At 34.7% G+C, this 20,581-nt stretch overlaps 1 protein-coding gene across 1 annotated transcript in view; it reads left to right on the top strand.

The window, feature by feature from the left end:
* The window catches only part of Uggt2 (UDP-glucose glycoprotein glucosyltransferase 2), a gene marked incomplete at both ends in the record, with an annotated part of 229,519 nt that overhangs the window by 151,799 nt on the left and 57,139 nt on the right, over nucleotides 1-20,581 (top strand). Inside the window, 2 exons of the mRNA XM_023715197.1 lie at nucleotides 1,435-1,641; nucleotides 5,737-5,868. Coding sequence (XP_023570965.1) covers nucleotides 1,435-1,641; nucleotides 5,737-5,868 — 339 coding nt within the window. The remainder of the gene's footprint in view (nucleotides 1-1,434; nucleotides 1,642-5,736; nucleotides 5,869-20,581) is intronic.

Here is a 20,581-nt window from a genome sequence, read left to right on the forward strand (position 1 = left end):
GGGGGGGGGGAAGGAAGGGGGTGGTGAATGAAGGCAGGAGACAGGAAAAGGGGAGTTGTGGGACTGTCCTGGAAATGCTGTATGTGGTTAGATTTCTAAACTTCTGTGTAACAATATATAATTGGATATATTTTTTTTTCAATTTTTTTCTTCATATTCTGTAGGGACTTAAAATATAACATCAATACGTGATGAAAAATACCTGTTCCATGTTATGCCTAAGATGTTTGATGCTCAGACAGATAGTGAGGTTAAGTTCAACAGCTTAGGTTGTAGGGTAATAACAATAAGCTTCTATTCTGGAGGGTTAACTACCTAGGTTTGTGGACTAAAAACCAGAGAAAACCAATAAAAACTGGCAATAGACTTTGCAAATCAGAAAAGAAACCAATATTAGAGGATATGTTTAGTATCACTAGTGATGAAGAAAAAGCAAATTAAAACCCTAGTGAGCTATACTTACCTAGGCTTTAGAATGACTTATGTTAAAAAGTCTGACGATAAAAAATGTCTGTAGTCTGTGAAGTAGTGGAACCTTTATGCATTCCCAGTAGAGCATTACTAGTACAACTATTTTGAAAACTTTTCAGGTTGCTCTAAAATTAAAGGTACGAATATCCTATTTTTAATGCTCAAGACTGGAAAAATCTCACATGTCCAGGAACATTAGAATAGATGAAGGTGTATCCATACTGTGGGATGCTGTACAATAACGAAAACCGACTGTAGTTGTGGAAAACAGTGCTGCCGAATCTCACTCATGTCATGTGCATTTTACTGGGAAATATCAACAAAAGAGTCTAAAATATTACACACTGAATGATTCCGTTCACATGAAATTTGAAATAGATTAAATGTTTAGTGATACAAAATTAGGGGGTAAACTGTAAAGGAAAGAATACTATTACCATAAATGACAGGACAATAGTTTTCCTTAGTGGGACTGAACAGTAACTGAAGGGGATGTGAGAATGCTTTGAATTGTTGGCAGTGCTTTATTTCTTGGCCTAGTTGGTAGTTTGATGTAGTTTAATTCACTGAGCTCTATGTGTGTTTTGTGTATTTTCTTCATTTTAAAAATTTTTATCAGTACATATTTATGATACATGATTATTTCCATCTCGGGGAGTTGGTATGTGTATATATAACCCCTCTTAATTCTTGTTTTGTGTACTTTTGTGTATGTGAGACTTCACATTTAAGAAGAGGTAAGTTAAAATGTTGCATTCCCAAAGAATCTATATGCAAAGAAGTAAAATAGGTAGACTTTCTAAATGATTTTAAGTTATTTTTGCTTTATGCTACATTTAGTACAATTATCATGGCATTGACAGTGGTATATTGTAAAATGAACAAGCTTGAGAAAAAAATATGTGCAAGTGTAAAAATATAAATAAGATACTGGTTTTTTTAACCTATAAATATGTTTTGCAGAAAAAAAGTGTTCATAGTCGGTTGGGGCTTATTTATAATCCCACATCAAAAATAAATGAAGAAAACACAGCTATTTCTAGAGGAATTTTGGCAGCTTTTCTTACACAGAAAAACAGCGTTTTGTGGAGCTTTCTCAGGAAACTGTCCAAGGAAGAAACTGCTGCAGCCATTCACTCTGGAAATAAAATTAAAACATCCCTTACTGAGGTCAGTGTTTACTTGTTTGCGATAATAAGTATATGTTGTATATTTCAAAAATACAGATTACTAGTAGATAACATTTTGCTGAGAAATATCAATAAGTATAATCAGTTGAAAATAGTAATCACTCTTCTAGAATGGAAAAAGATAAACATTAAGTGATATTGTTTCACATGTAGACATTTATTTCTCTAACCACTTTATGATCCTTAAAGTTGATGATAATCTAGTTTTAGAATATATAACCAAGTGAAGAATTGGGGATTAAAGCATTAGGTAAATAATCCTCAAGTATTTCACTAGAGAGTTTCATTATGGGGAACATTGTAAAGTTAGAAGATAATTTTCTGGAAGAAAGACTCATTTCATCCCTTCAAAAACTACTTACCAATCATCTCTCATACAATAGAGCTATCCTGGTAAATAAGGCAGATAGAATCCCTGCTTATGGAGTTTATCCTGAGATGAGAAAGACATAATACATGGTACTGGAAAATACAAAGAGACATTAGAAGATATATAATTTGGAGTGTGTGGTCTTAGATGAAATGGTATAAGATGGCATCTCCAATGAGTTTATATTTCAGGAGTTCAGCATGAAAGGAGAGGTCAAGCCATGTAAAAGTCTGGGAGGAGAATATTACCAGGTTTAGGAACACAGCAGGTCTGAAGGCCTAACATAGACAATCTTCCCAGATCTGCGATATAGGCACATCATCGTGTCATGACCAGAGTGGAATGATGATGTGCTGACTAGTAAGAGAGGAGGTCAGGCAGATAGCCCCAGGTATTTTACATACTGGCATATAGTGAGAAGGCATCAAATCTTAAGGAAGTGAAAAAGCTGTAAATCACTCTTGACACCGTCAAAGAGTTGATTGTAGGTAGAAGAAAATGGACATAGGATAAACAATTAGAATATTATTGTACTAATATAGGCAAGAAACAATGGTGTTTTGGAGTAAGTAGTGTTAGAGGTGATGACATAAGTTGATGTAGGATTTACAAAGATAATCTAGAATTTTTGACTTGAATAGCTAGAATTAATGATGGTATCATTCGCTGAGGTGAAGTCTAGATGGAGAGAAGATTTGACAAGTAGAGCATCAAAAGAAATTGTGGGGGCTGGTGAGATGGCTCAGTGGTCTAAAGCACCTACTTAGAACAAGCTTAGCAAAGCACAGGCACCGCGGTTCAATCCCCCACACCACATGCCAGCCAGCCCCGCCCCCTGGTGGGCAGAGCTGGCCACACACACACACACACACACACACACACACATAAAAATAAATTTAAAAAATTAAAAAAAAAAAAAGAAATTGTGTACCTGTTAAATTGGAGATACATGTTGGATATTTAAGTGGAGATGTTGAGTTGATAGTTGACTAAATTAATATACTCAATGGAGAGCTGTACTATCATCTTTTGAAAACTCATTTGGTATGAGAGTCATCAACATTTATGTGTTTAGCACTAAAACACTGGGTGAGATTACCTAAGAGGTGAGTATGAGGATGAGGAACAAGAGGACAAAAACCTAGTTTTTGTACAGTTCAACAGGTAGAGGCACTCACAAAAGGGACTATCCATTGAAGGAGACAGATGGAATAGCTAGAAGTTGCAAATGTAACTAGGAAAGTATGGTGTCCAAAGGCCAGAGATACAGCTTAGCGGTGGAGCACTTGCTTGGCAAGCTCAAGGTTCTGAGTTTAATTCCCAGTACACACACACACACACACACACACACACACACACACACACACAGGCCAGTTAGAAAAGGTATTTCAAGGAGAAAATAATCAACTATACCAGTTCTTGAAATACAGCCCCCTATTTGGCCATTTTATTTGATAAGATAGTCTTTAGGATCTTTGATTAGAATGGTTTCAGTGGAGTTATTGATAGATATCTAAAGAGAAAGATCTAATGATCTAAGAGAAAATGGAAAATAAGGAAGTAGAACTAATAGAGGTAGCTTTTTATAGGTATTTTCCTATGCAGGTGAAATAGGGATGTATCTAGAATGGTCCTTGAATGCTACATCTCAAATGGCACTTAAAGTCCCATTTGTATTAGTGGGAGTAATTTATCAAAAATGATAGGATGATAGACAGGAGAGCAAAGTTCTTGAAGAGATAAGAGGTGCTGGGAACCAACCCAGAAGTGTTATTGTTTTAACAGAGCTAGTTTCTCTTAGTTCATTAAAAAAGAAAGTTTTGTGCTAATATTGTATGGATAAGATACCATGCCTATATCTTGTACTCTGAATAACTGCTAGTAAGACAACAATACACATTATATCATCTATTGTAACTGTTTGGAAACTCAGGTTCACTGTTTTATGTATAATTTTTTAAAAGAGATGAGCAGCTGGGATGGGGAAAAGGAGAAGAAGGAAAGTTCATATATATATATATATTTATGTTTATATTTATATTTATATATATATATTATAACCAAGATAATTTTAATACTGTTTTATATTGGCTTATTAAAAGGAATAGTTAACATTTAGGTCATTCATATGAGAACTTGTACTGTAACGTCATGTACCTCGGTAGTGTCCCAGATTTTCTGATCAAGAAGGTTATGGGGCCAAAGAGGAAATCGATTGATGACGTGGAGTGTGCCTAAGGAGAGTCACATGAGGAGAAGACACTCTCTCAGGCTTTCACGAGAGCACATTGGCCAAGCAATGGCCGTGACTCATCCACATGGCTGCACTGACAAAGGTTCTACAATCTGAGGTACAGGATCTCAGGATAAATCCTGAGGGCATTTCACTGACCTTCTCAAACCAAAAAGCTACAACTCTTGTTGCATAGGTTCTGCTTTACCTTGGTCTTAACCATCCAGTAGAAAAGTATGAAGATGAAATATAGGAAGTAAAGCCATGTTGTTATGTTGAGCTGTGGGGGACTCACGTCAATAATTTCTGACATTGTCAATTAAACAGAAGACCCAATGCTATTATGGGCTTCTGTTCTCTTTTAGAATATTTTGCTGAGTTTACACACCTATAATATTCAACAACGGAACTTAAAAAAAAATGGGGTATAACTATGAATGTCCATTTTGTATCTGTGTATTCAAAGTGGTTGGGATAGATATATAGTTGCATTCTCTTAATGAATAGAATGATTTTTTCTAATGGTGTTTGTAAGTAGGATCACAAGTCTGCATCTTGTACAGCAATTAACCACTAAGAAGAATATATGCAGTGTATTATTTGTTGAAACTGTACTTTCGATTTGATTTGAAACTCTCATTGCTATATGTTTATCAATAAAACTTTGAAAAGAAAAAAAAACATTTAGGTCATTTAGGTGTCTGATCAGTCTTGTATAACTATATCTGGTAATCTGAGCAACTAATCTGAAGATAACAATATGTAGTGTAGCAACTATTGTTAATTTCCTGTCATCTTATTTTGAAATTGTATTGTTTTTGTTTTTCTTGTTGTTGTTATTGTTTTGGATTTTTCCTTTTAGAACAAATTTTTTTAAAGATTAGAAATTATTTCTCTATTTTATTCACAAAGGTAGAATCTGTGGAGACACAGAAAAGTAGTTTTATGTAGTGGCAACAAGAGGAAGTATTTCTCTTCTGATTGCTTTCACTTTCAGAAATTGGTCATTAAGTATTAAAAGTACATGTAGATGTTCTTGAGGAAAAAAAAACAAAAACAAAAAGATGTTCTTGGAGGTTTGAGGAGAGAAAAGATATTGTCAAGTATTTTTCTATTCAAAAGTGGGAAAGGGAATTAAAATTAACTACATTAATATAGAAGGATTTCTATTTCTTGCTGGGGACTTACATGAAGGTAATGATCATAGTGAAATAACCATTGGTTGCATGTATTTCTCAAGCTGTATTTCATTGTTTAGATCTGGTTGCAGAATATGCGGCCTGGTGTTTCACTGAGGTTGGACTTTGCCAAGTAAATATGGCTGAGAGAAAACATTCAAGAGAGTTAAGTGTGGAAAATCTTGGTATGAGAGTAGGTTAAAAGGTTTTGTTAAAAAGAAAAAAAAGTTTTGTCAACATTATCTGTATATTGATTGTCCTTTTATTAATTGTTATTTTTACGTTGTATTTTAGGGGATGGATAAGAATGCTTTTGAGAAAAAATATAACACTGTTGGAGTAAATATTTTCCGAACACACCAGTTGTTCTGTCAAGATGTACTCAAATTACGTCCTGGAGAAACAAGTATTGTCAGCAATGGGAAGGTAAGTAAGAGGCACTTGCTCACCTTTTCTGTGTCCTGCTGTGGTGATTCTCTCGACCTCTTCCTGTCACAATTCAGCTGATGTGACACATAGTGGGGTGGTGCTGCTTACATGATGCACATGGGACTGAGCAGGAGCAAAATGGTGCCTGACACTCTTCCTGTTCCTTCACCTCTTTCCTCATTCATAACATTCTTCCGGTCACAAATATATGTAAGGAAGAGTGTTCTTTATGGGTCTAGCTCTTATTTCATTTTGATGGAAGGAGTGAAGTAAAATAGTGCACACTACAACAATGGGAAACTAGTGCTGTAGTAGGTAGGTATACTGAGGATATCATTATATCTTCTCGTTATCTCTTTTTTACAACTTTGTCAAATTATAGTTGATTTCTGTTGTAAATTTTGAGGCGTTACATAAGTGCCACGTAATATTAACATAATCTTCAAAAAGCTACTAAAAATCATACTCTGACCGTCATAATAAAATGTACTAATAGCTTAATGTTTTATCTTTAAATTTTTTTCTACTATGCACATTTTTCTCTTAATTATATGATTTTAATCCTATTACTTACATTATTTCATATCATGTAACTTTCTTACCAACGATAACCAAAAATGCACTTTTTTGTTAATTTTGGTAAGATAGTGTAACAAAATATAAAAACAATAATTTTATCAAATTTGTTTAATCATCTTTCCAAGTACCATATATCTTAAGACATTCAATACATAACCAACATTACAATATGGACAGTAGTATCTAGTCCTTTCCAAATCGTTTTGGCATTATTGTGTTTCTTTGAACAGTACAATTTACACTGTCATGTTGGCCTTTCCCTTTTTTTGTGTGGTAGACTAGTTTCTACACCATGTCTACACTAAATGTAATGGTAAAGACATTGATGGTAGAATTCCTGGTTGTTGTTTCACTATCCCATATTTTTTAATTACTTGGTCTGTTAGACCTAATCCAAATTGTAAATGACTTTTTGAACCTCCTTGTTTTGAATAAAATAGCAGGCTTCATTTGTTTGGTCCAGAAGGTGTATAAATATTTTATAATAATATTTTTCCTTGTTTTTTGACTATAGGATAGCTTGTTCCATGTTAGTCAACAGTGCCCACACAGTTATTACAAACAGTGACCATCATGGGAATTTTCTTAGTTTCATTTCTTCTTTCAAGTTCTGTCCTTTCTATATTAGGAGTAGTTGATAGTAAGGAGATTGCTCTTTTGTCTTCCCGTTTTGTAACACAGCCTTTTCCTCTCTGATATGCTAATATTTTTCCGTTCTTCAGTTTTTTCTTTTGCAGCTCTTTGTGCTCTTCCTTCCTGTTCAGTCTCAGTGTTCTAAATGTGTTTGTTTTGCATTGTCAAAGAATATCACTGGAGAAGTATAAAAATTATATCTAATGTAGTTACAATAAGAGTGTTTATAGACTATAGCACAAAAATGTTATTTGTTATTGTTCACAAATAAACACAAGTTATTAAGATAACTAGAAGGGTTGATGAGATAACAGCAGACTAGACAAATGCTTAGGCAAGTACAGGAACTGGGGTTCAATCCCCAACATCACTTGCCGCACTGGTTCCACCCCCAGGCATGCTGAGCTGGCCAACAAGACTGGGCATGGTGGTACATGCTTGTAATCCCAGTGCTGGGGAGGCTGAAAACAGGAGGATCACTACAAGTCTGATTTGCATAGTGAGACTCTGTACCAAATAAATAAATAAATAAATAAATAAATAGAAAATAACTAGAAAGTATTACATTTCACTACAATCATCAAAGACAAATAGAATGCTCTAAATCAAAAGTATGCAAAAACTAGTTGATATAAAATGAATAAACAGATGTATGAGAGTATCATTTAAATGGTTGAAATGACACTTGCCTAAGTGACGTGTGGCATATTCAGTACATAAATGTGCTGCTCAAGTGATGTTTGGAGTCAGCTGTTAAGTGATTAATATATCACAAACATTTTTATAATTAATCTGTTGACAAATACAAAATTGATAAATGTCTACTTATTTTTTAGTATAATAATCTCATTTTGTTTTTTCTTACTAAGAAAAACATTGAATCTGCTTCTTATATTAAGGAATCAATTAGTATAATGTTTGTTATATCTCTGCTGTATGTTGTCAAATTATGTATCCTTAAGTTATCTTCAAAGCTGTAATACATTCTCATTCTTTTTTATCCATATTTTTATGAACTCTTCATCAGTGTGTTACAATCAGATTTATCAGTATGCAGTGATGTTTTACAATTGTTTTTGTTTGATGCGGGCTGTTGCAACATTATTTTGCTATAGTTCAGGCTGGCCTTGAGCTCACTATGTAGCATAGGCAGGCCTCAAATTCACAGCAATTCTGTCTCAGCCTCCTGAGTGCTGGTATTAGAGACATGCACTACCACACCTGACTTAAAACCATTTTATCCTCATTTTCTTTAAAAGTAATTAAAATGTTTAGGTATTAATCTCATACCTGCTGTGAACCAGTCTTCAAGAAAAAATAGATTTGATATGGACCAAGATGAGAAAGATTACAGTATGAATAAAATGTTCAGGAGAATAGAAGGGGAAAAATAGGGATTCTACTCCAACCTGAACCTAGGCCCGGCATATTTGTGGGACCTTCTGAGCCCACTGGATTCTACTCCACCCAGCCTCCAAGGCCGGCATGTCTTTCAGACCTTCCCACCTGCCAGATTCTACTCCAGCCAGTGCTCAGTCCAAGCATGTGTGGGGGTAGGGAGGACCTTCCCCACTCACCGGAACCTCCTCCATTAGATAGGCCTGGTGTGGAACCCTGAAGCAGAACTCTCTGAAGAGGAGCAAGGGGGGAGACCCACTCAACTAATCCAGAAGCAGAACATCCTGCCAGAGGGGCATAGCAGGTCCACTTCCACAGGCTGCAGATGGAAGAATCAGAGCACAGCAGCCAGACCCAAGCCAGGCCCACCTGGATGAGTGTGAACTTGGTAGATCTGGACCTGATAAGCTGTGTCACTTTGCTAAACCCAGATCTATGAGAGTGTCCTTTCTCTCTCTGTCCCTCTTGATTGAGAGAGGGGGCAACAGACAACCAGGGTGAACTAGGCTGCCTGGAAAACTGCAGGTACAAAAGGGGAGGTGATCCGGTAGAATTTAGGGGAACTAATTTAAGTACAAATTCCCAATCTAATATCTGCTTAGCTGTTTGTTCTCAGGGTCTAAAAGGCAAAACCATTAGATACAAAAGTTTCTCAACTGCTAAATCCTCCTACCCAATATTAGTGTTGCTAATTATAGTTCTCTAAATACAAAACTGTAACTGCCTTAACCACACATTCTCTCTTGGGTAATAATATTGGTACATGCTAAGATAATAACTGTACCAAAGCTCTACAACAAAGGTCAGAAGACAGTACTATATAAAATGACAAAGAGAAGGAACAAAATGTAGTCGGAGGCCTTGATCCCACCTAGAACAAATGCAGGAGACACCAGCATAGAAGAAATTGGAAATCACACACTTGAAATCTCTGAAATAATAGCATCTGAAGTAAAGAAACAGTTACAGAAAGGTATAGAGAAAATCAAATGAGAAATAAACTCTGAAGTAAAAAAAGTGATAGCTATAATAAAAAAAATTACTCAGTACTTCTAAAGAAGACACTGATAAAAGATGAAGGAGAATAGAAAAATGATGGAATCCTTGAAGGAGCAATATAGGAAAGAAACAGATGTTGAGGAAATAGGAGGAGGCTGCTTTTCTGTAAGTACTGCTGATTCTGAAAGTCTCCCATTCTGGTGGAAAATTGAGAATGGTAAAAATATGTTAGTTTCAAGGTCCTTGTTGTTATAATCTGTGTAGATCCAACAGTAAAGCCTTTTCTTTTTCCCTCAAAAAAAAAAAAAGAAAGAAAGAAAGAAAGAAACAGAATGCATGAAGCGTATTCAAAGAGATGTATAGAAAATTAAAACCTCAATCACAAGCTGGAAAAACCTTTTGAAAGGGAAGATAGAGTTTCAGACCTTGAAGACACCATTGCAGCTAGTGAAAAGGTAAGAAAAGATCTCTTAAAAACAACTAGGGTGGAAGAAAAAATAATTCAACATCAGCAAGATGATGCAAAGTTGAACAATGTCAGACTAATAGGCATCAGTAAGAAAGAATGACTTATGCAAATAACTATAAAAAGAATATGGGCAGAAGTAATAGCAGAAAACTTCCCAAATATGAGGAAACAGTCTGACATTCACATAACCGAAGCATATAGAACTCCAAATGACATCAACCCATTTAAAAACACACCGAGACATGTAGTAGTCAAGATCCCAGAAATGCTGCACAAGAACAATATACTAAAAGCCGCTAGAGAAAAGAAACAGCACATTTAAAGGAAAACTCATCAGAATAATGGAAGATTTCTCTTCACAAACCATCAAGTCAAGAAGAACATGGAGCAAATACTTCAAGTCCTCCAAGAAAATAAATTCCGTGTATACCCTACAAAACTTTCAAGTTTGATGAAGAAATTAAATACTTCCATGACAAAGAACAACTAAAAATTTCGTGATGACAAAGCCAACCCTACACACACTACTAAAAGATATTCTAGAAAGGAACCAAAATGACCACAACTCCATGAATGAGAATAGAAAGAACCCACAAAATAGGGCAAAGAAACAGTAGAAAAAGGGATAAACAACAGCAGGTAAATAACATGTCATTCATAAGTCAGTACATCTCAATTATAACCATCAATATAAGAGGACTCAATTCAACCAATTAAAAGAAATAGACTTGCACAGTGGATTAGGAAATAAAATCCAACAATATGCTCTATGCAAGAAACACACTGAACTCAAAGAAATTCATAGGCTGAAAGTCAAAGGATGGAAAACAATACTACATGCCCCAGCACCTCAGAAAAAGCAGGGGTAGCAATTCTGATCGCAGACAGTCTCAACTTCAAGAATGATCAAATGAAATAAAGAAGGCCACTACATGCTGGTTAGGGGAAAAATTCAAGAGAAAGAAATAACACTCATAAATATGTATGCACCAAACATGGGAGCACCCAACTATATAAGACAAATCTTAATGAACATGAAAAATCCATTATACAATTCCACAGTCTTAACAGGAGACCTTAACACTACTTCACCCAAAAAGATAGGTCAAGTGACAGAATATTAGTAAAGAAGTAGCAGAACTGAACCAGAACTTAGAACAGATGGACTTAGTGAACATATACAGAGTTTTCCACCCAACCACATCTGAATACACATCTTTTTCAGTGGCACATGGGACATTTTCTAAAATAGACTACATACTAGGGCATAGGTCATGCTTAAGTATATGCAAGAAAACAGAAATTATCCCATGCATATTATTTGACCACAATGCAATGAAATTCTAAGTAAACGACAAAAGAAAACAGAAAAAAAACATAAATACATGGTAATTAAGCAACATCCTCCTCAGCAACCAATGGGTTACAGATGAAATTAAGTAAGAAATTAAACAGTATCTACAATTCAATGAAAATTCAAGCACAATTTACCAGAATTTAGGGGATGCAGTGAAACCAGTTCTTTGAGGGAAATTAACTGTGAACTCACACATTAGGAAAACAGAACAGGAACAAAAAAATACCCTAATGCTGCACCTCAGACATCTAGAAACAGAAGAGCAAACCAAACCCACAGCCCAAAGATAGGAGGAAATTATAAAGACTGGAGCAGAAGTTCATGCAACTCAGATCAAGAAAAAAATACAAAGAATCAACAAATCAAATAGCTGGTTTTTTGAAAGAGTAAATAAAATTGATATTCCATAGCTAACTTCATCAAAAAGAGGAAAGAAAAAACTCAAATTCAAGCAATAAAGAATGAACAGAGTGAAATCACCACAGACCCAGTGGTAATTCAGAAGATCATCACTAGCTATTTTGAGAACCTTTACTCTCGCAGAATAGAAGACACAGAAGAAATGGACAGATTCCTAGAAAGTTACAAGTTACCAAAACTGAACCAAGAAGATAAAAGAACTCTCAATAACCCAGTAACAGCCAATGAAATTCAAAATGCAATAAAAACACCTACTAGCAAAGAAAAGTCCAGGTCCTGATGGATTCAGAGCTGAATTGTACAAAAATTTACAGAAGATATAATACCTATGCTCCTCAAACTCTTCAGTGAAATTGAAAAGGAAGCAATTCTCCCAAAATCACTGCTGGATGCATGTATTATACTGATACCAAAACCAGAGAAACATGTAACTAAAAAAACTACAGGTCAATCTCCCTCATGAAGATAGTAAAAAATCCTCAATAAAATGCTAGCAAATAGAATACAGCAACTCATCAAGAAGATTATACGCCATGACCAGGTAGGATTCATCCCAGTGATGCAAGGATGGTTCAACATATGCAGATCTATAAATGTAATACACTTTATCAGTACAACCAAATCCAGAAGGCACATGATCTTCTCAATGCAGAAAAGGCTTTGGACAGAGTCCAACACTCATTCATGTTCAAAGTCCTTCACAGAATTGGAATATATCGCCTCTACTTCAATGTGATAAAAGCCATCTGTGACAATGCAATGTCTAACATAATGCTAAATGGGGAAAAACAGAAATCTTTTATTCTCAGATCTGGTACAAGAATGTCCTGTATCACCATTTCTATTCAATATAGTTCTGGACACTTTAACTAGATCCGTTAGACAAGAAAGAGATAAAAGGAATATGAATAAGTAAAGAAAAAGTTAAACTATCATTATTTGTAAATGACATGATACTCCACTTGGGAAACTGAAAAAACTCCACCATGGAGCTACTAGAATTAAGAGACACATTCAGTAACAGAGCAGGATACAAAGTCAGTACCAAAAAGTCAGTAGAATTCCTCCACACAGATAACAAACACAGTGACAGAGAAATTAGAGAAACAATAACTTTTGTAATAGCACTGTGGAAAATGAAATAGTTAGGAATTAATCTAACTAAAGAAGTAAAAGATCTATTCAAAGAAAATTACAGTACTCTGAAAAAAGAGATTGCAGAAGATTTCAGAAAATTGAAAATATTCCCTGATCCTTGATAGGAGCAACCAACATTGTGAAGATGGCTATACTCCCAAAATTTTCATACAGATTTAATGCAATCCCTATCAAAATCCCACAAACATACCTCACAGACCTAGAGAAATCATTCCTACAATTTATTTGGAGCCAGAAAAAACCTAGAATAGCAAAGACATTCCTGGACAACAAAGGCAAGGCAGTAGGCATTATATTTGCTGACTTGAAATTATACTACAAAGCTACTGAGATAAAATCAGCATGGTATAGGCAAAAGAAAAATAGACCTAAGGATCAGTCAAATAGATTAGAAGATGCAGATGCAACTACAAACACACTCTGCCATCTTATCTTTGACAAAGGGGCCAAACATGCTTACTGGAAGAAAGATAGCATCTTTAACAAATGGTGCTGGAAAAGTGGCTCTCTACATGCCAAAAACTGAATCTTGACCCAGGTCTATCACCATGCACTAAGCTAAAGTCAAAATGAATTAAAGATCTAAACATTAAAACAGAAACTAACTCTTCTGGAAGAGAAAGTTGGTGGAAATCTTGAAGACATAGAGGTAGGCAAAGAGTTCATGAACAAAAGTCAGATTGCACAGGTAATACTTGAAGGAATTAACAACTGGGACCTCTTCTTATTGAGAAGTTTTTGCACATCAAAATAAATTACCAACAGAGAAAAGACAACCCACAAAGTTGGAAAAAAAATCTTAATAAGTGCTCAGATAAAGGTCTTCCATCTAGAACATAAAGAACTAAAAATATTAAGGCCCCCAAATTTAAAGACCCAATCCAGAAATGAGCATCTGAGATGAACACACACTTCTCAAAGGAAGAAATACAAGAAGCTAATAAATACATGAAGAAAATGTTCCACGTCACTAGCCATTCGTGAAATGCAAATTAAAACAACAGTGAGATACCATCTCATCCCAGAAAAAAATGGCTATTCTAAAGAAATCAACCAACAACAAATGTTGGGGAGGCTGTGGGGGAAAAGGAACCCTCCTCCACTGCTGGTAGGAATGTGGATGAACTGGTGGCAATTATTGTGGAAATCAGTGTGGAGACTCCTTAAAAAACTAGGACTGGAAATGTCATTCAATCCAGCTATCCCTCTTCTGGGAATTTTCCCAAAAAGGACTGAAAAACTCATATCATAGTGATATATGTGTGCCTGTGTTTATAGCACCACAATTTGTAGTAGCCAAATCTTGGAAATAACCCAAATGCCCATTATCTGAGGAATGGATGAAAAAGAAGTGGTATTTTTATACAGTGGAGAATTACTCAGTTATGAAGAAAAATAAACTCGAAGCCTTCATATATAAGTGGATGCCACTTGAAGATACACTCATAAGTGAAATAGACCCACATGTATAAATATCGTTTTGTCTCCCTAGTGTAAGAACTCAAAAACAAAAATTGAAAGGTATACCAGTTAAATGGAAAGCAAGAACTTAAGGATTAAACAACAGAGAGAGAAAGAAAAGTTAGGAAATATGGCAGGGGCAAAACCATACATTTATATAAACAAGATGGTTAAGGCAGTGGTCCTAAGAATCTCCATCAGATTATTGAAAATAGCAGTTAGTGGGTAGAATTCTCACCCTGACTATCTCTATATGCTGACATCTGTGAACTAAGCAACTACACTGAGGATAGAAATGTGTAGTACTAAACCCATGCTTGAAATTCCTGTCATTTTGGTCTTCTAAATGTGTACTGCTTCTAATGTCATATCAATTATTGCTATACTTTCTTTAAAGTAAGATGTTTGTTAAAAAATAATAACAATCGCTTCTCGGCCTTTTGACTAAGATCAAGTGTAAAAAATAATAACAAAAAACAAGAATAAAGAAAAAATGTCATAGGATTGTCTAGCTGCAATGTTGTATATGGTTTGATATCTAAATTTCCGTGTAAAAATACGTAATTTTTTTAATTTTTAAAATATTTTTATTGAGAAGCAAATAGCAATGAAAGTTTCACAACCTATTACTAGTACATTTTTAATAATTAATACATTGCATATTGTTGTCTTAGTGGTTATTGTACAAGATGCAGACCTGATATCCTGTCTCAAACACTATTAGAACAAACTTCTGTATTCATTGAATTAAGAGAATGGAACTGTGTATCTATCCTAACTATTTTGGGGTTTTTTCCATAATTTTATTGAGAAACAAATAGCAATGAGACAGTTTCAAATCAAATTGGTAGGACAGTTTCAATAATTAACACATTGCATACATTCTTCCTAGTGATTAATTGTTGTACAAGATGCAGGCATGATATCCTATTTACAAACACCATTAGAACAAATCCCTCTATTCATTAAGAGAATGTAACTATATATCTATCCTAACCACTTTGAATACACAGATACAAAATGGGCATTCATCTGTATCCCCTTTTTTTGTTAAGTTCCGTTATTTGAATATTATAGGTGTGTAAACTCAGCAAAATATTCTAAGAGTCCAGTAGGCCATAATAGTATTGGGTCCTCCGCTAAAAATATGTAATTTTTTTCACATTCTATAGGAATTTAAATTTTAGAATATCCATGTTGTTGCAAAATAGCTGTTCCCTGTTATGCCTAAGGTGTTTGATATTCAGACAGATAGTGATATTAAGCTCAACTGTCACTGTTACAGGGTAATAATATTGTTTCTCCTCTGGATGTGTAACAACTGAAGTTTGCAGACCAAAGATTAGAGATATAGAGGCTACAAGGATAGCTAATATTTTGGACCTTGCCCTTCAAAGTCAGTGAGGATTCAGGATATAAGAGAACCTGTGCTGTGATATACTGTAGCTCAGTGGTGTCCCAAATTTTCTGATCAAAGAGATTATGTGACCACAAAAGAAAGTGATTGACGATGTATAGAGTGCCTGGGGAGAGTCACCTAGAGAGAAAATATTCTCCCAGGCTTTTATAGAGAGCAACTTGGTCAAGCAGTGGCTGTGACCCATCCAGATGGCTGACACTGACAAAGATCTTCAAGGTGCTGTACATGGTTTCAGGGTAAATCCTGAGGGTATTTGACTGACCGTGTTATATACAAAAGTTACATTTTTAGTTATATAAGTCTTGCTTTAACTTGATCTTAACCATCCAGTAGAAAAGTATAACCACGAGATATAAAAAGTAATGCCATATTAATATACTGAGCTGTAAAAGACTCAAGTCAACAATTTCTAACAATTGCCAGTTCCACTGACAGCCCACTACTATTATGGACTATTGGATTATATTGGGTTATTTTGCTGAATTCAAGTACCTACAGTCTTCAGACTGGCTTCAAGTATGAAAAGGCCCTTTAAAGTCTTCTCCAAATACAGCTTCTATAACTGCAGTGGAACACCCATTTCTGAAAGAAAAAAAAAAAGAGGAATATAAATAAAGAACTGTTTTGTAGTAAAAAACAAAATGTATATACAAGATAGGATAGATATGCAGCTACTTTCTCTTAGTTAAATGAGAAGAAAGATTTGTGCTAATATTGTTTAGACAAAATATGCTTACATCTCGTCCTCTGAATAGCTACTATGAAGAGAACAATATGCAATGTATTAGTTATTGCATATTGAAATAACCTGTTTTGAAACTGTTTCATTGTTATTTTATCTTTTTTTTTCTCCTTAAATTAAATAAAAGATTTTTAAAAAGAAGGGGAAAAATAGAGATTTCAGTTCTGGACCTGAGGGTTGATAAGCAGACAATTGAATATAAGAGTTGAACTCAGTATAAGACTGGCAACAAAGTTTGATATCAAGTCAAATTATGTTGATATTTTCTGTTGATTAATGGAAAAATGTGATTTTGATTATCTTTTTGCTCGATACGAATACTAAGTATCATGATTTATGAGCAATAATTCTTAGCTTATTACTCTGTCTCTATGAACTGCTGTAAAGTATAATGATCACAGCCATTGTAGCAGATTGGCGTAATTCTGAATCAGTTTAACATTTGAAATAACAACATTTTACCATAGAATTTGGTCAGATGTTTACATTAGAATTGGGACATAGCATCATCAATAACTAGAATACAATGGTGACTACATAATTTAATACCGACACACTAACTAATTTTGTATCTCCAAATAGTGCTCTTGCTACCTGTAAGCAACCACTGAAAGACATGAGAGCAGTGCAGGAAAAGGTAATACTGGGGGTTTTTTTAGGCCAGATCAAATTCAAATTAAATTATATGATTAAGTATGTCACTTCTGTGCAAACTATCTTCTTATTTTGGACAGTGTATAAACTGTTGTCAGGTTAAATGTGCTTTTTTGTGTAGAGCACATAGAATGGTATGGACACAGTAAATTTTCAATACTTCAACTTATATTTTCTGTCAGATGATTTTAAAGTTGCTATGGAAGTAGGTACAACTGGAGACTTAATTCTATTTATGCTAGATATGTCAAATGCAGTTGATCAGATTTCTGTGACTTGAGATTTTTAGCTAAGTGTATTAATGAAAATTCTAATAAGAGTTTTCTAAAATTGTAATGAGCTATCAAAGAAGCTAATGCATTTGTATTATAGTACTTATGCATAATTGAAAAATTTATAAAGATCAGTTAAGCACAAATACATTTTATCAGTTTCAAGTTTCCTATTCTTTTTCCTATCTTGAATATTACACGATTTAACACTATTTAAATCACATTATATTTTTTCTACAAATAGATTCACTTTTAAGTGCAGAAAAATAAAATTTCCCCTAGATATTTGGTGCTGTGCTTACAGGGTGAAAGAATGTTTTCTGATGAATTTAATCAACAAAGACAGATAATACTTTAATCCCCTAAGAAAATAATTAATATTTTATGTCATGGGTTAATAGCAAAACCACCTGGGTGACTAAAAGTATATAGGTAGAATTGAACTATTTTATTTCAACATTACCTTATAAAATTTATAGCAAATTTTAAGGCAAGGAAGTATTCATATGAGTACTTTAGTATCATACTACTTTTTTTTCTTCCCTGGAGATTTACGTGTCTCTGATTTCTCCTTAAGGTGAAACATGAGATATTTGACAATGTCAACTAAGCAAGTAATATAGAAATATTTAAGAACTGCACTGCAGGAATTTTTACAAAATATTAATAGTGGATGTAGATGATAGGGAGTAAGAAAGTTTGGCTGAAACCATGATATTATACTTTATAAAAAAATTCTGGATTAATACAGAAATTCAGTAGCATAGCAGCATGCAAAGTCAATACCCAAAAGTCAGTATCATTCCTCTACACAGATAACAAACACACTGAGAGGGAAATTAGAGAAACAATACCTTTTACAACAGCATGAGGAAAATGAAATACCTTGGTAATCTAACTAAAGAAGTCAAAGACTTTTCAAGGAAAACTACAGTACTCTTAAAAAAAGAGATCATAGAGGATTTCAGAAAATGCAAAGATATTGCATGCTCCTGGGTAGGAAGAACCAACATTATGAAGATGTCCAGGCTCCCAAAATTGCTGTACAGGTTTAATGCAATTCCTATCAAACTACCACCAACATACATCACAGAGCTAGAGAAATCATTCCTAAAATTTATATGGAACCAGAAAAGACCTAGATTAGCAAAGGCAGTCATGTGCAATAAAGACAAGGCAGGAGGCATTACAATTCCTGACTTGACTGCAAGGCTATTGTGATGAAATTAGCATGGTACTGGCAACAAAATAGACCTAAGGATCAGTGGTCAATGGAATAGATTAGAAGATGCTGAAGCCTCTACGAACACACTCAGCCACCTTATCTTTGACAGAGGGGCCAACCATAATCACTGGAAGAAAGATATCCTCTTTAACAAATGGTGCTGGAAAAACTGGCTCTCCACATGCCAAAAACTGAAACTTGACCCATATATGTGTGCCTATGTTTATAGCAGCACAATCTGTGATAGTCTATCACCATGCACTAAGCTAAAGTCAAAATGGATTAAAGATCTAAACATTAAAATGGAAACACTAAATCTCCTGGAAGAGAAAGTAGGAGGAACTCTTGCAGACATAGAGGTAGGCAAAGAATTCATAAACAAAAATCAAATCACACAGGAAACACTTGAAAGAATTAACAACTGGGACCTGTTCTTATTGAGAAGTTTTTTCATGTCAAAAGAAATTACGAACAAAGTGAAAAGACAACCCACAAATTTGGAAAAAAATCATGACAAATAAGTACTCAGACAAAGGTCTGCTCTCCAGAATTTACAAAGAACTAAAACACTATAGGGCCCCAAAATTTAAAGACCCAGTTCAGAAATGGGCATCTGAGATGAACACACAATTCTCAGAGTATGAAATTAAAGAAGCGAATAAGTACCTGAAAAAAATGCTCCATATCACTAGCCATCCATGAAATACAAATTGAAACAACATTGAGATATCATCTCACCCCAGAAAGAATGGCTATCATAAAGAAATCAGCCAACAACAAATGTTGGAGAGGCTGTGGGGAAAAGGAACCCTTCTCCACTGCTGGTGGGAATGTAGACTGGTGCAACCGTTATGGAAATCAGTGTGCAGACTCTTTAGAAAAGTTGGACTGGAAATCCTATTTAAACCAGCTATTCCAATACTGGGAAATTTCCTGGAGGGTCTGAAAACATCATATCATACTGATATATGTGTGCCTATGTTTATAGAAGCACAATCTGTGATAGCCAAATCATGGAAACAACCAAGTTGCCAATCACCTAAGGAATGGATGAAAAGGATGTGGTATTTTTATAGGATGGAGTATTGCTCAGCTATAAAGAATGATAAACTTGTACAGCAATTAACCACTAAGAAGAATATATGCAGTGTATTATTTGTTGAGACTGTACTTCCAATTTGATTTGAAACTGTCTCATTGCTATCTGTTTATCATTAAAACTTTGAGGAAAAAAAAAGAATGATAAACTTGTGGCTGCCACTTGAAGATATACTCATAAGTGAAATAAACCAGACATACATGTAAATATCATGTAGTTTCCCTAGTATAAGAACTCAAAAGAAGAAATACAAATAGGTACAATACAACTAAAAGGAAAGCAAGAACTGGAGGACTAGACAATGAAAAGAGAGCAAGGAGAAGAGCTAGGAAACATGACAAGGGCAAGCCATACAGTTATATGTAGAAGATGGGTAAGGCAATAATCCTGAGAATCGTCAGAAGATTTTTGAATCTAGCAGTTAATTGGAAAGATTCTCACCCTGACTAACTACATATACAGACACCTGTGAACTAAAAAACTGCACTTAAAATGGCAATTTGTAATAGTAGATTCATGTTTGGAGTACCTATCATTCTGGTCTTCTGAATATGGGCTGCTTGTCATGACATGCCATGTGCTGCTGTGCTGTCTCTCGGGTAGATGTTTGTTCAAAAAGAAGGGGTTGGTGAATGAAGGCAGGAGACAGGAAAAGGAATGCTGCGGGACTGTCCTGCTACAAGGTTGTATATGGTTAGATTTCTGGACTTATGTGTAAACATAAGAATTATATAATTCTTTATGCCTATTTTTAAAATATATTTTAACTTTTCAATGTGTTTTCATCATATCCTGTAGGGACTTAAAGTTCCACATATCAATAC

Source organism: Octodon degus, unplaced genomic scaffold (genome assembly GCF_000260255.1).
Source record: "Octodon degus isolate 3935 unplaced genomic scaffold, OctDeg1.0 scaffold00039, whole genome shotgun sequence".
Classification (NCBI taxonomy): Eukaryota; Metazoa; Chordata; class Mammalia; order Rodentia; family Octodontidae; genus Octodon; species Octodon degus.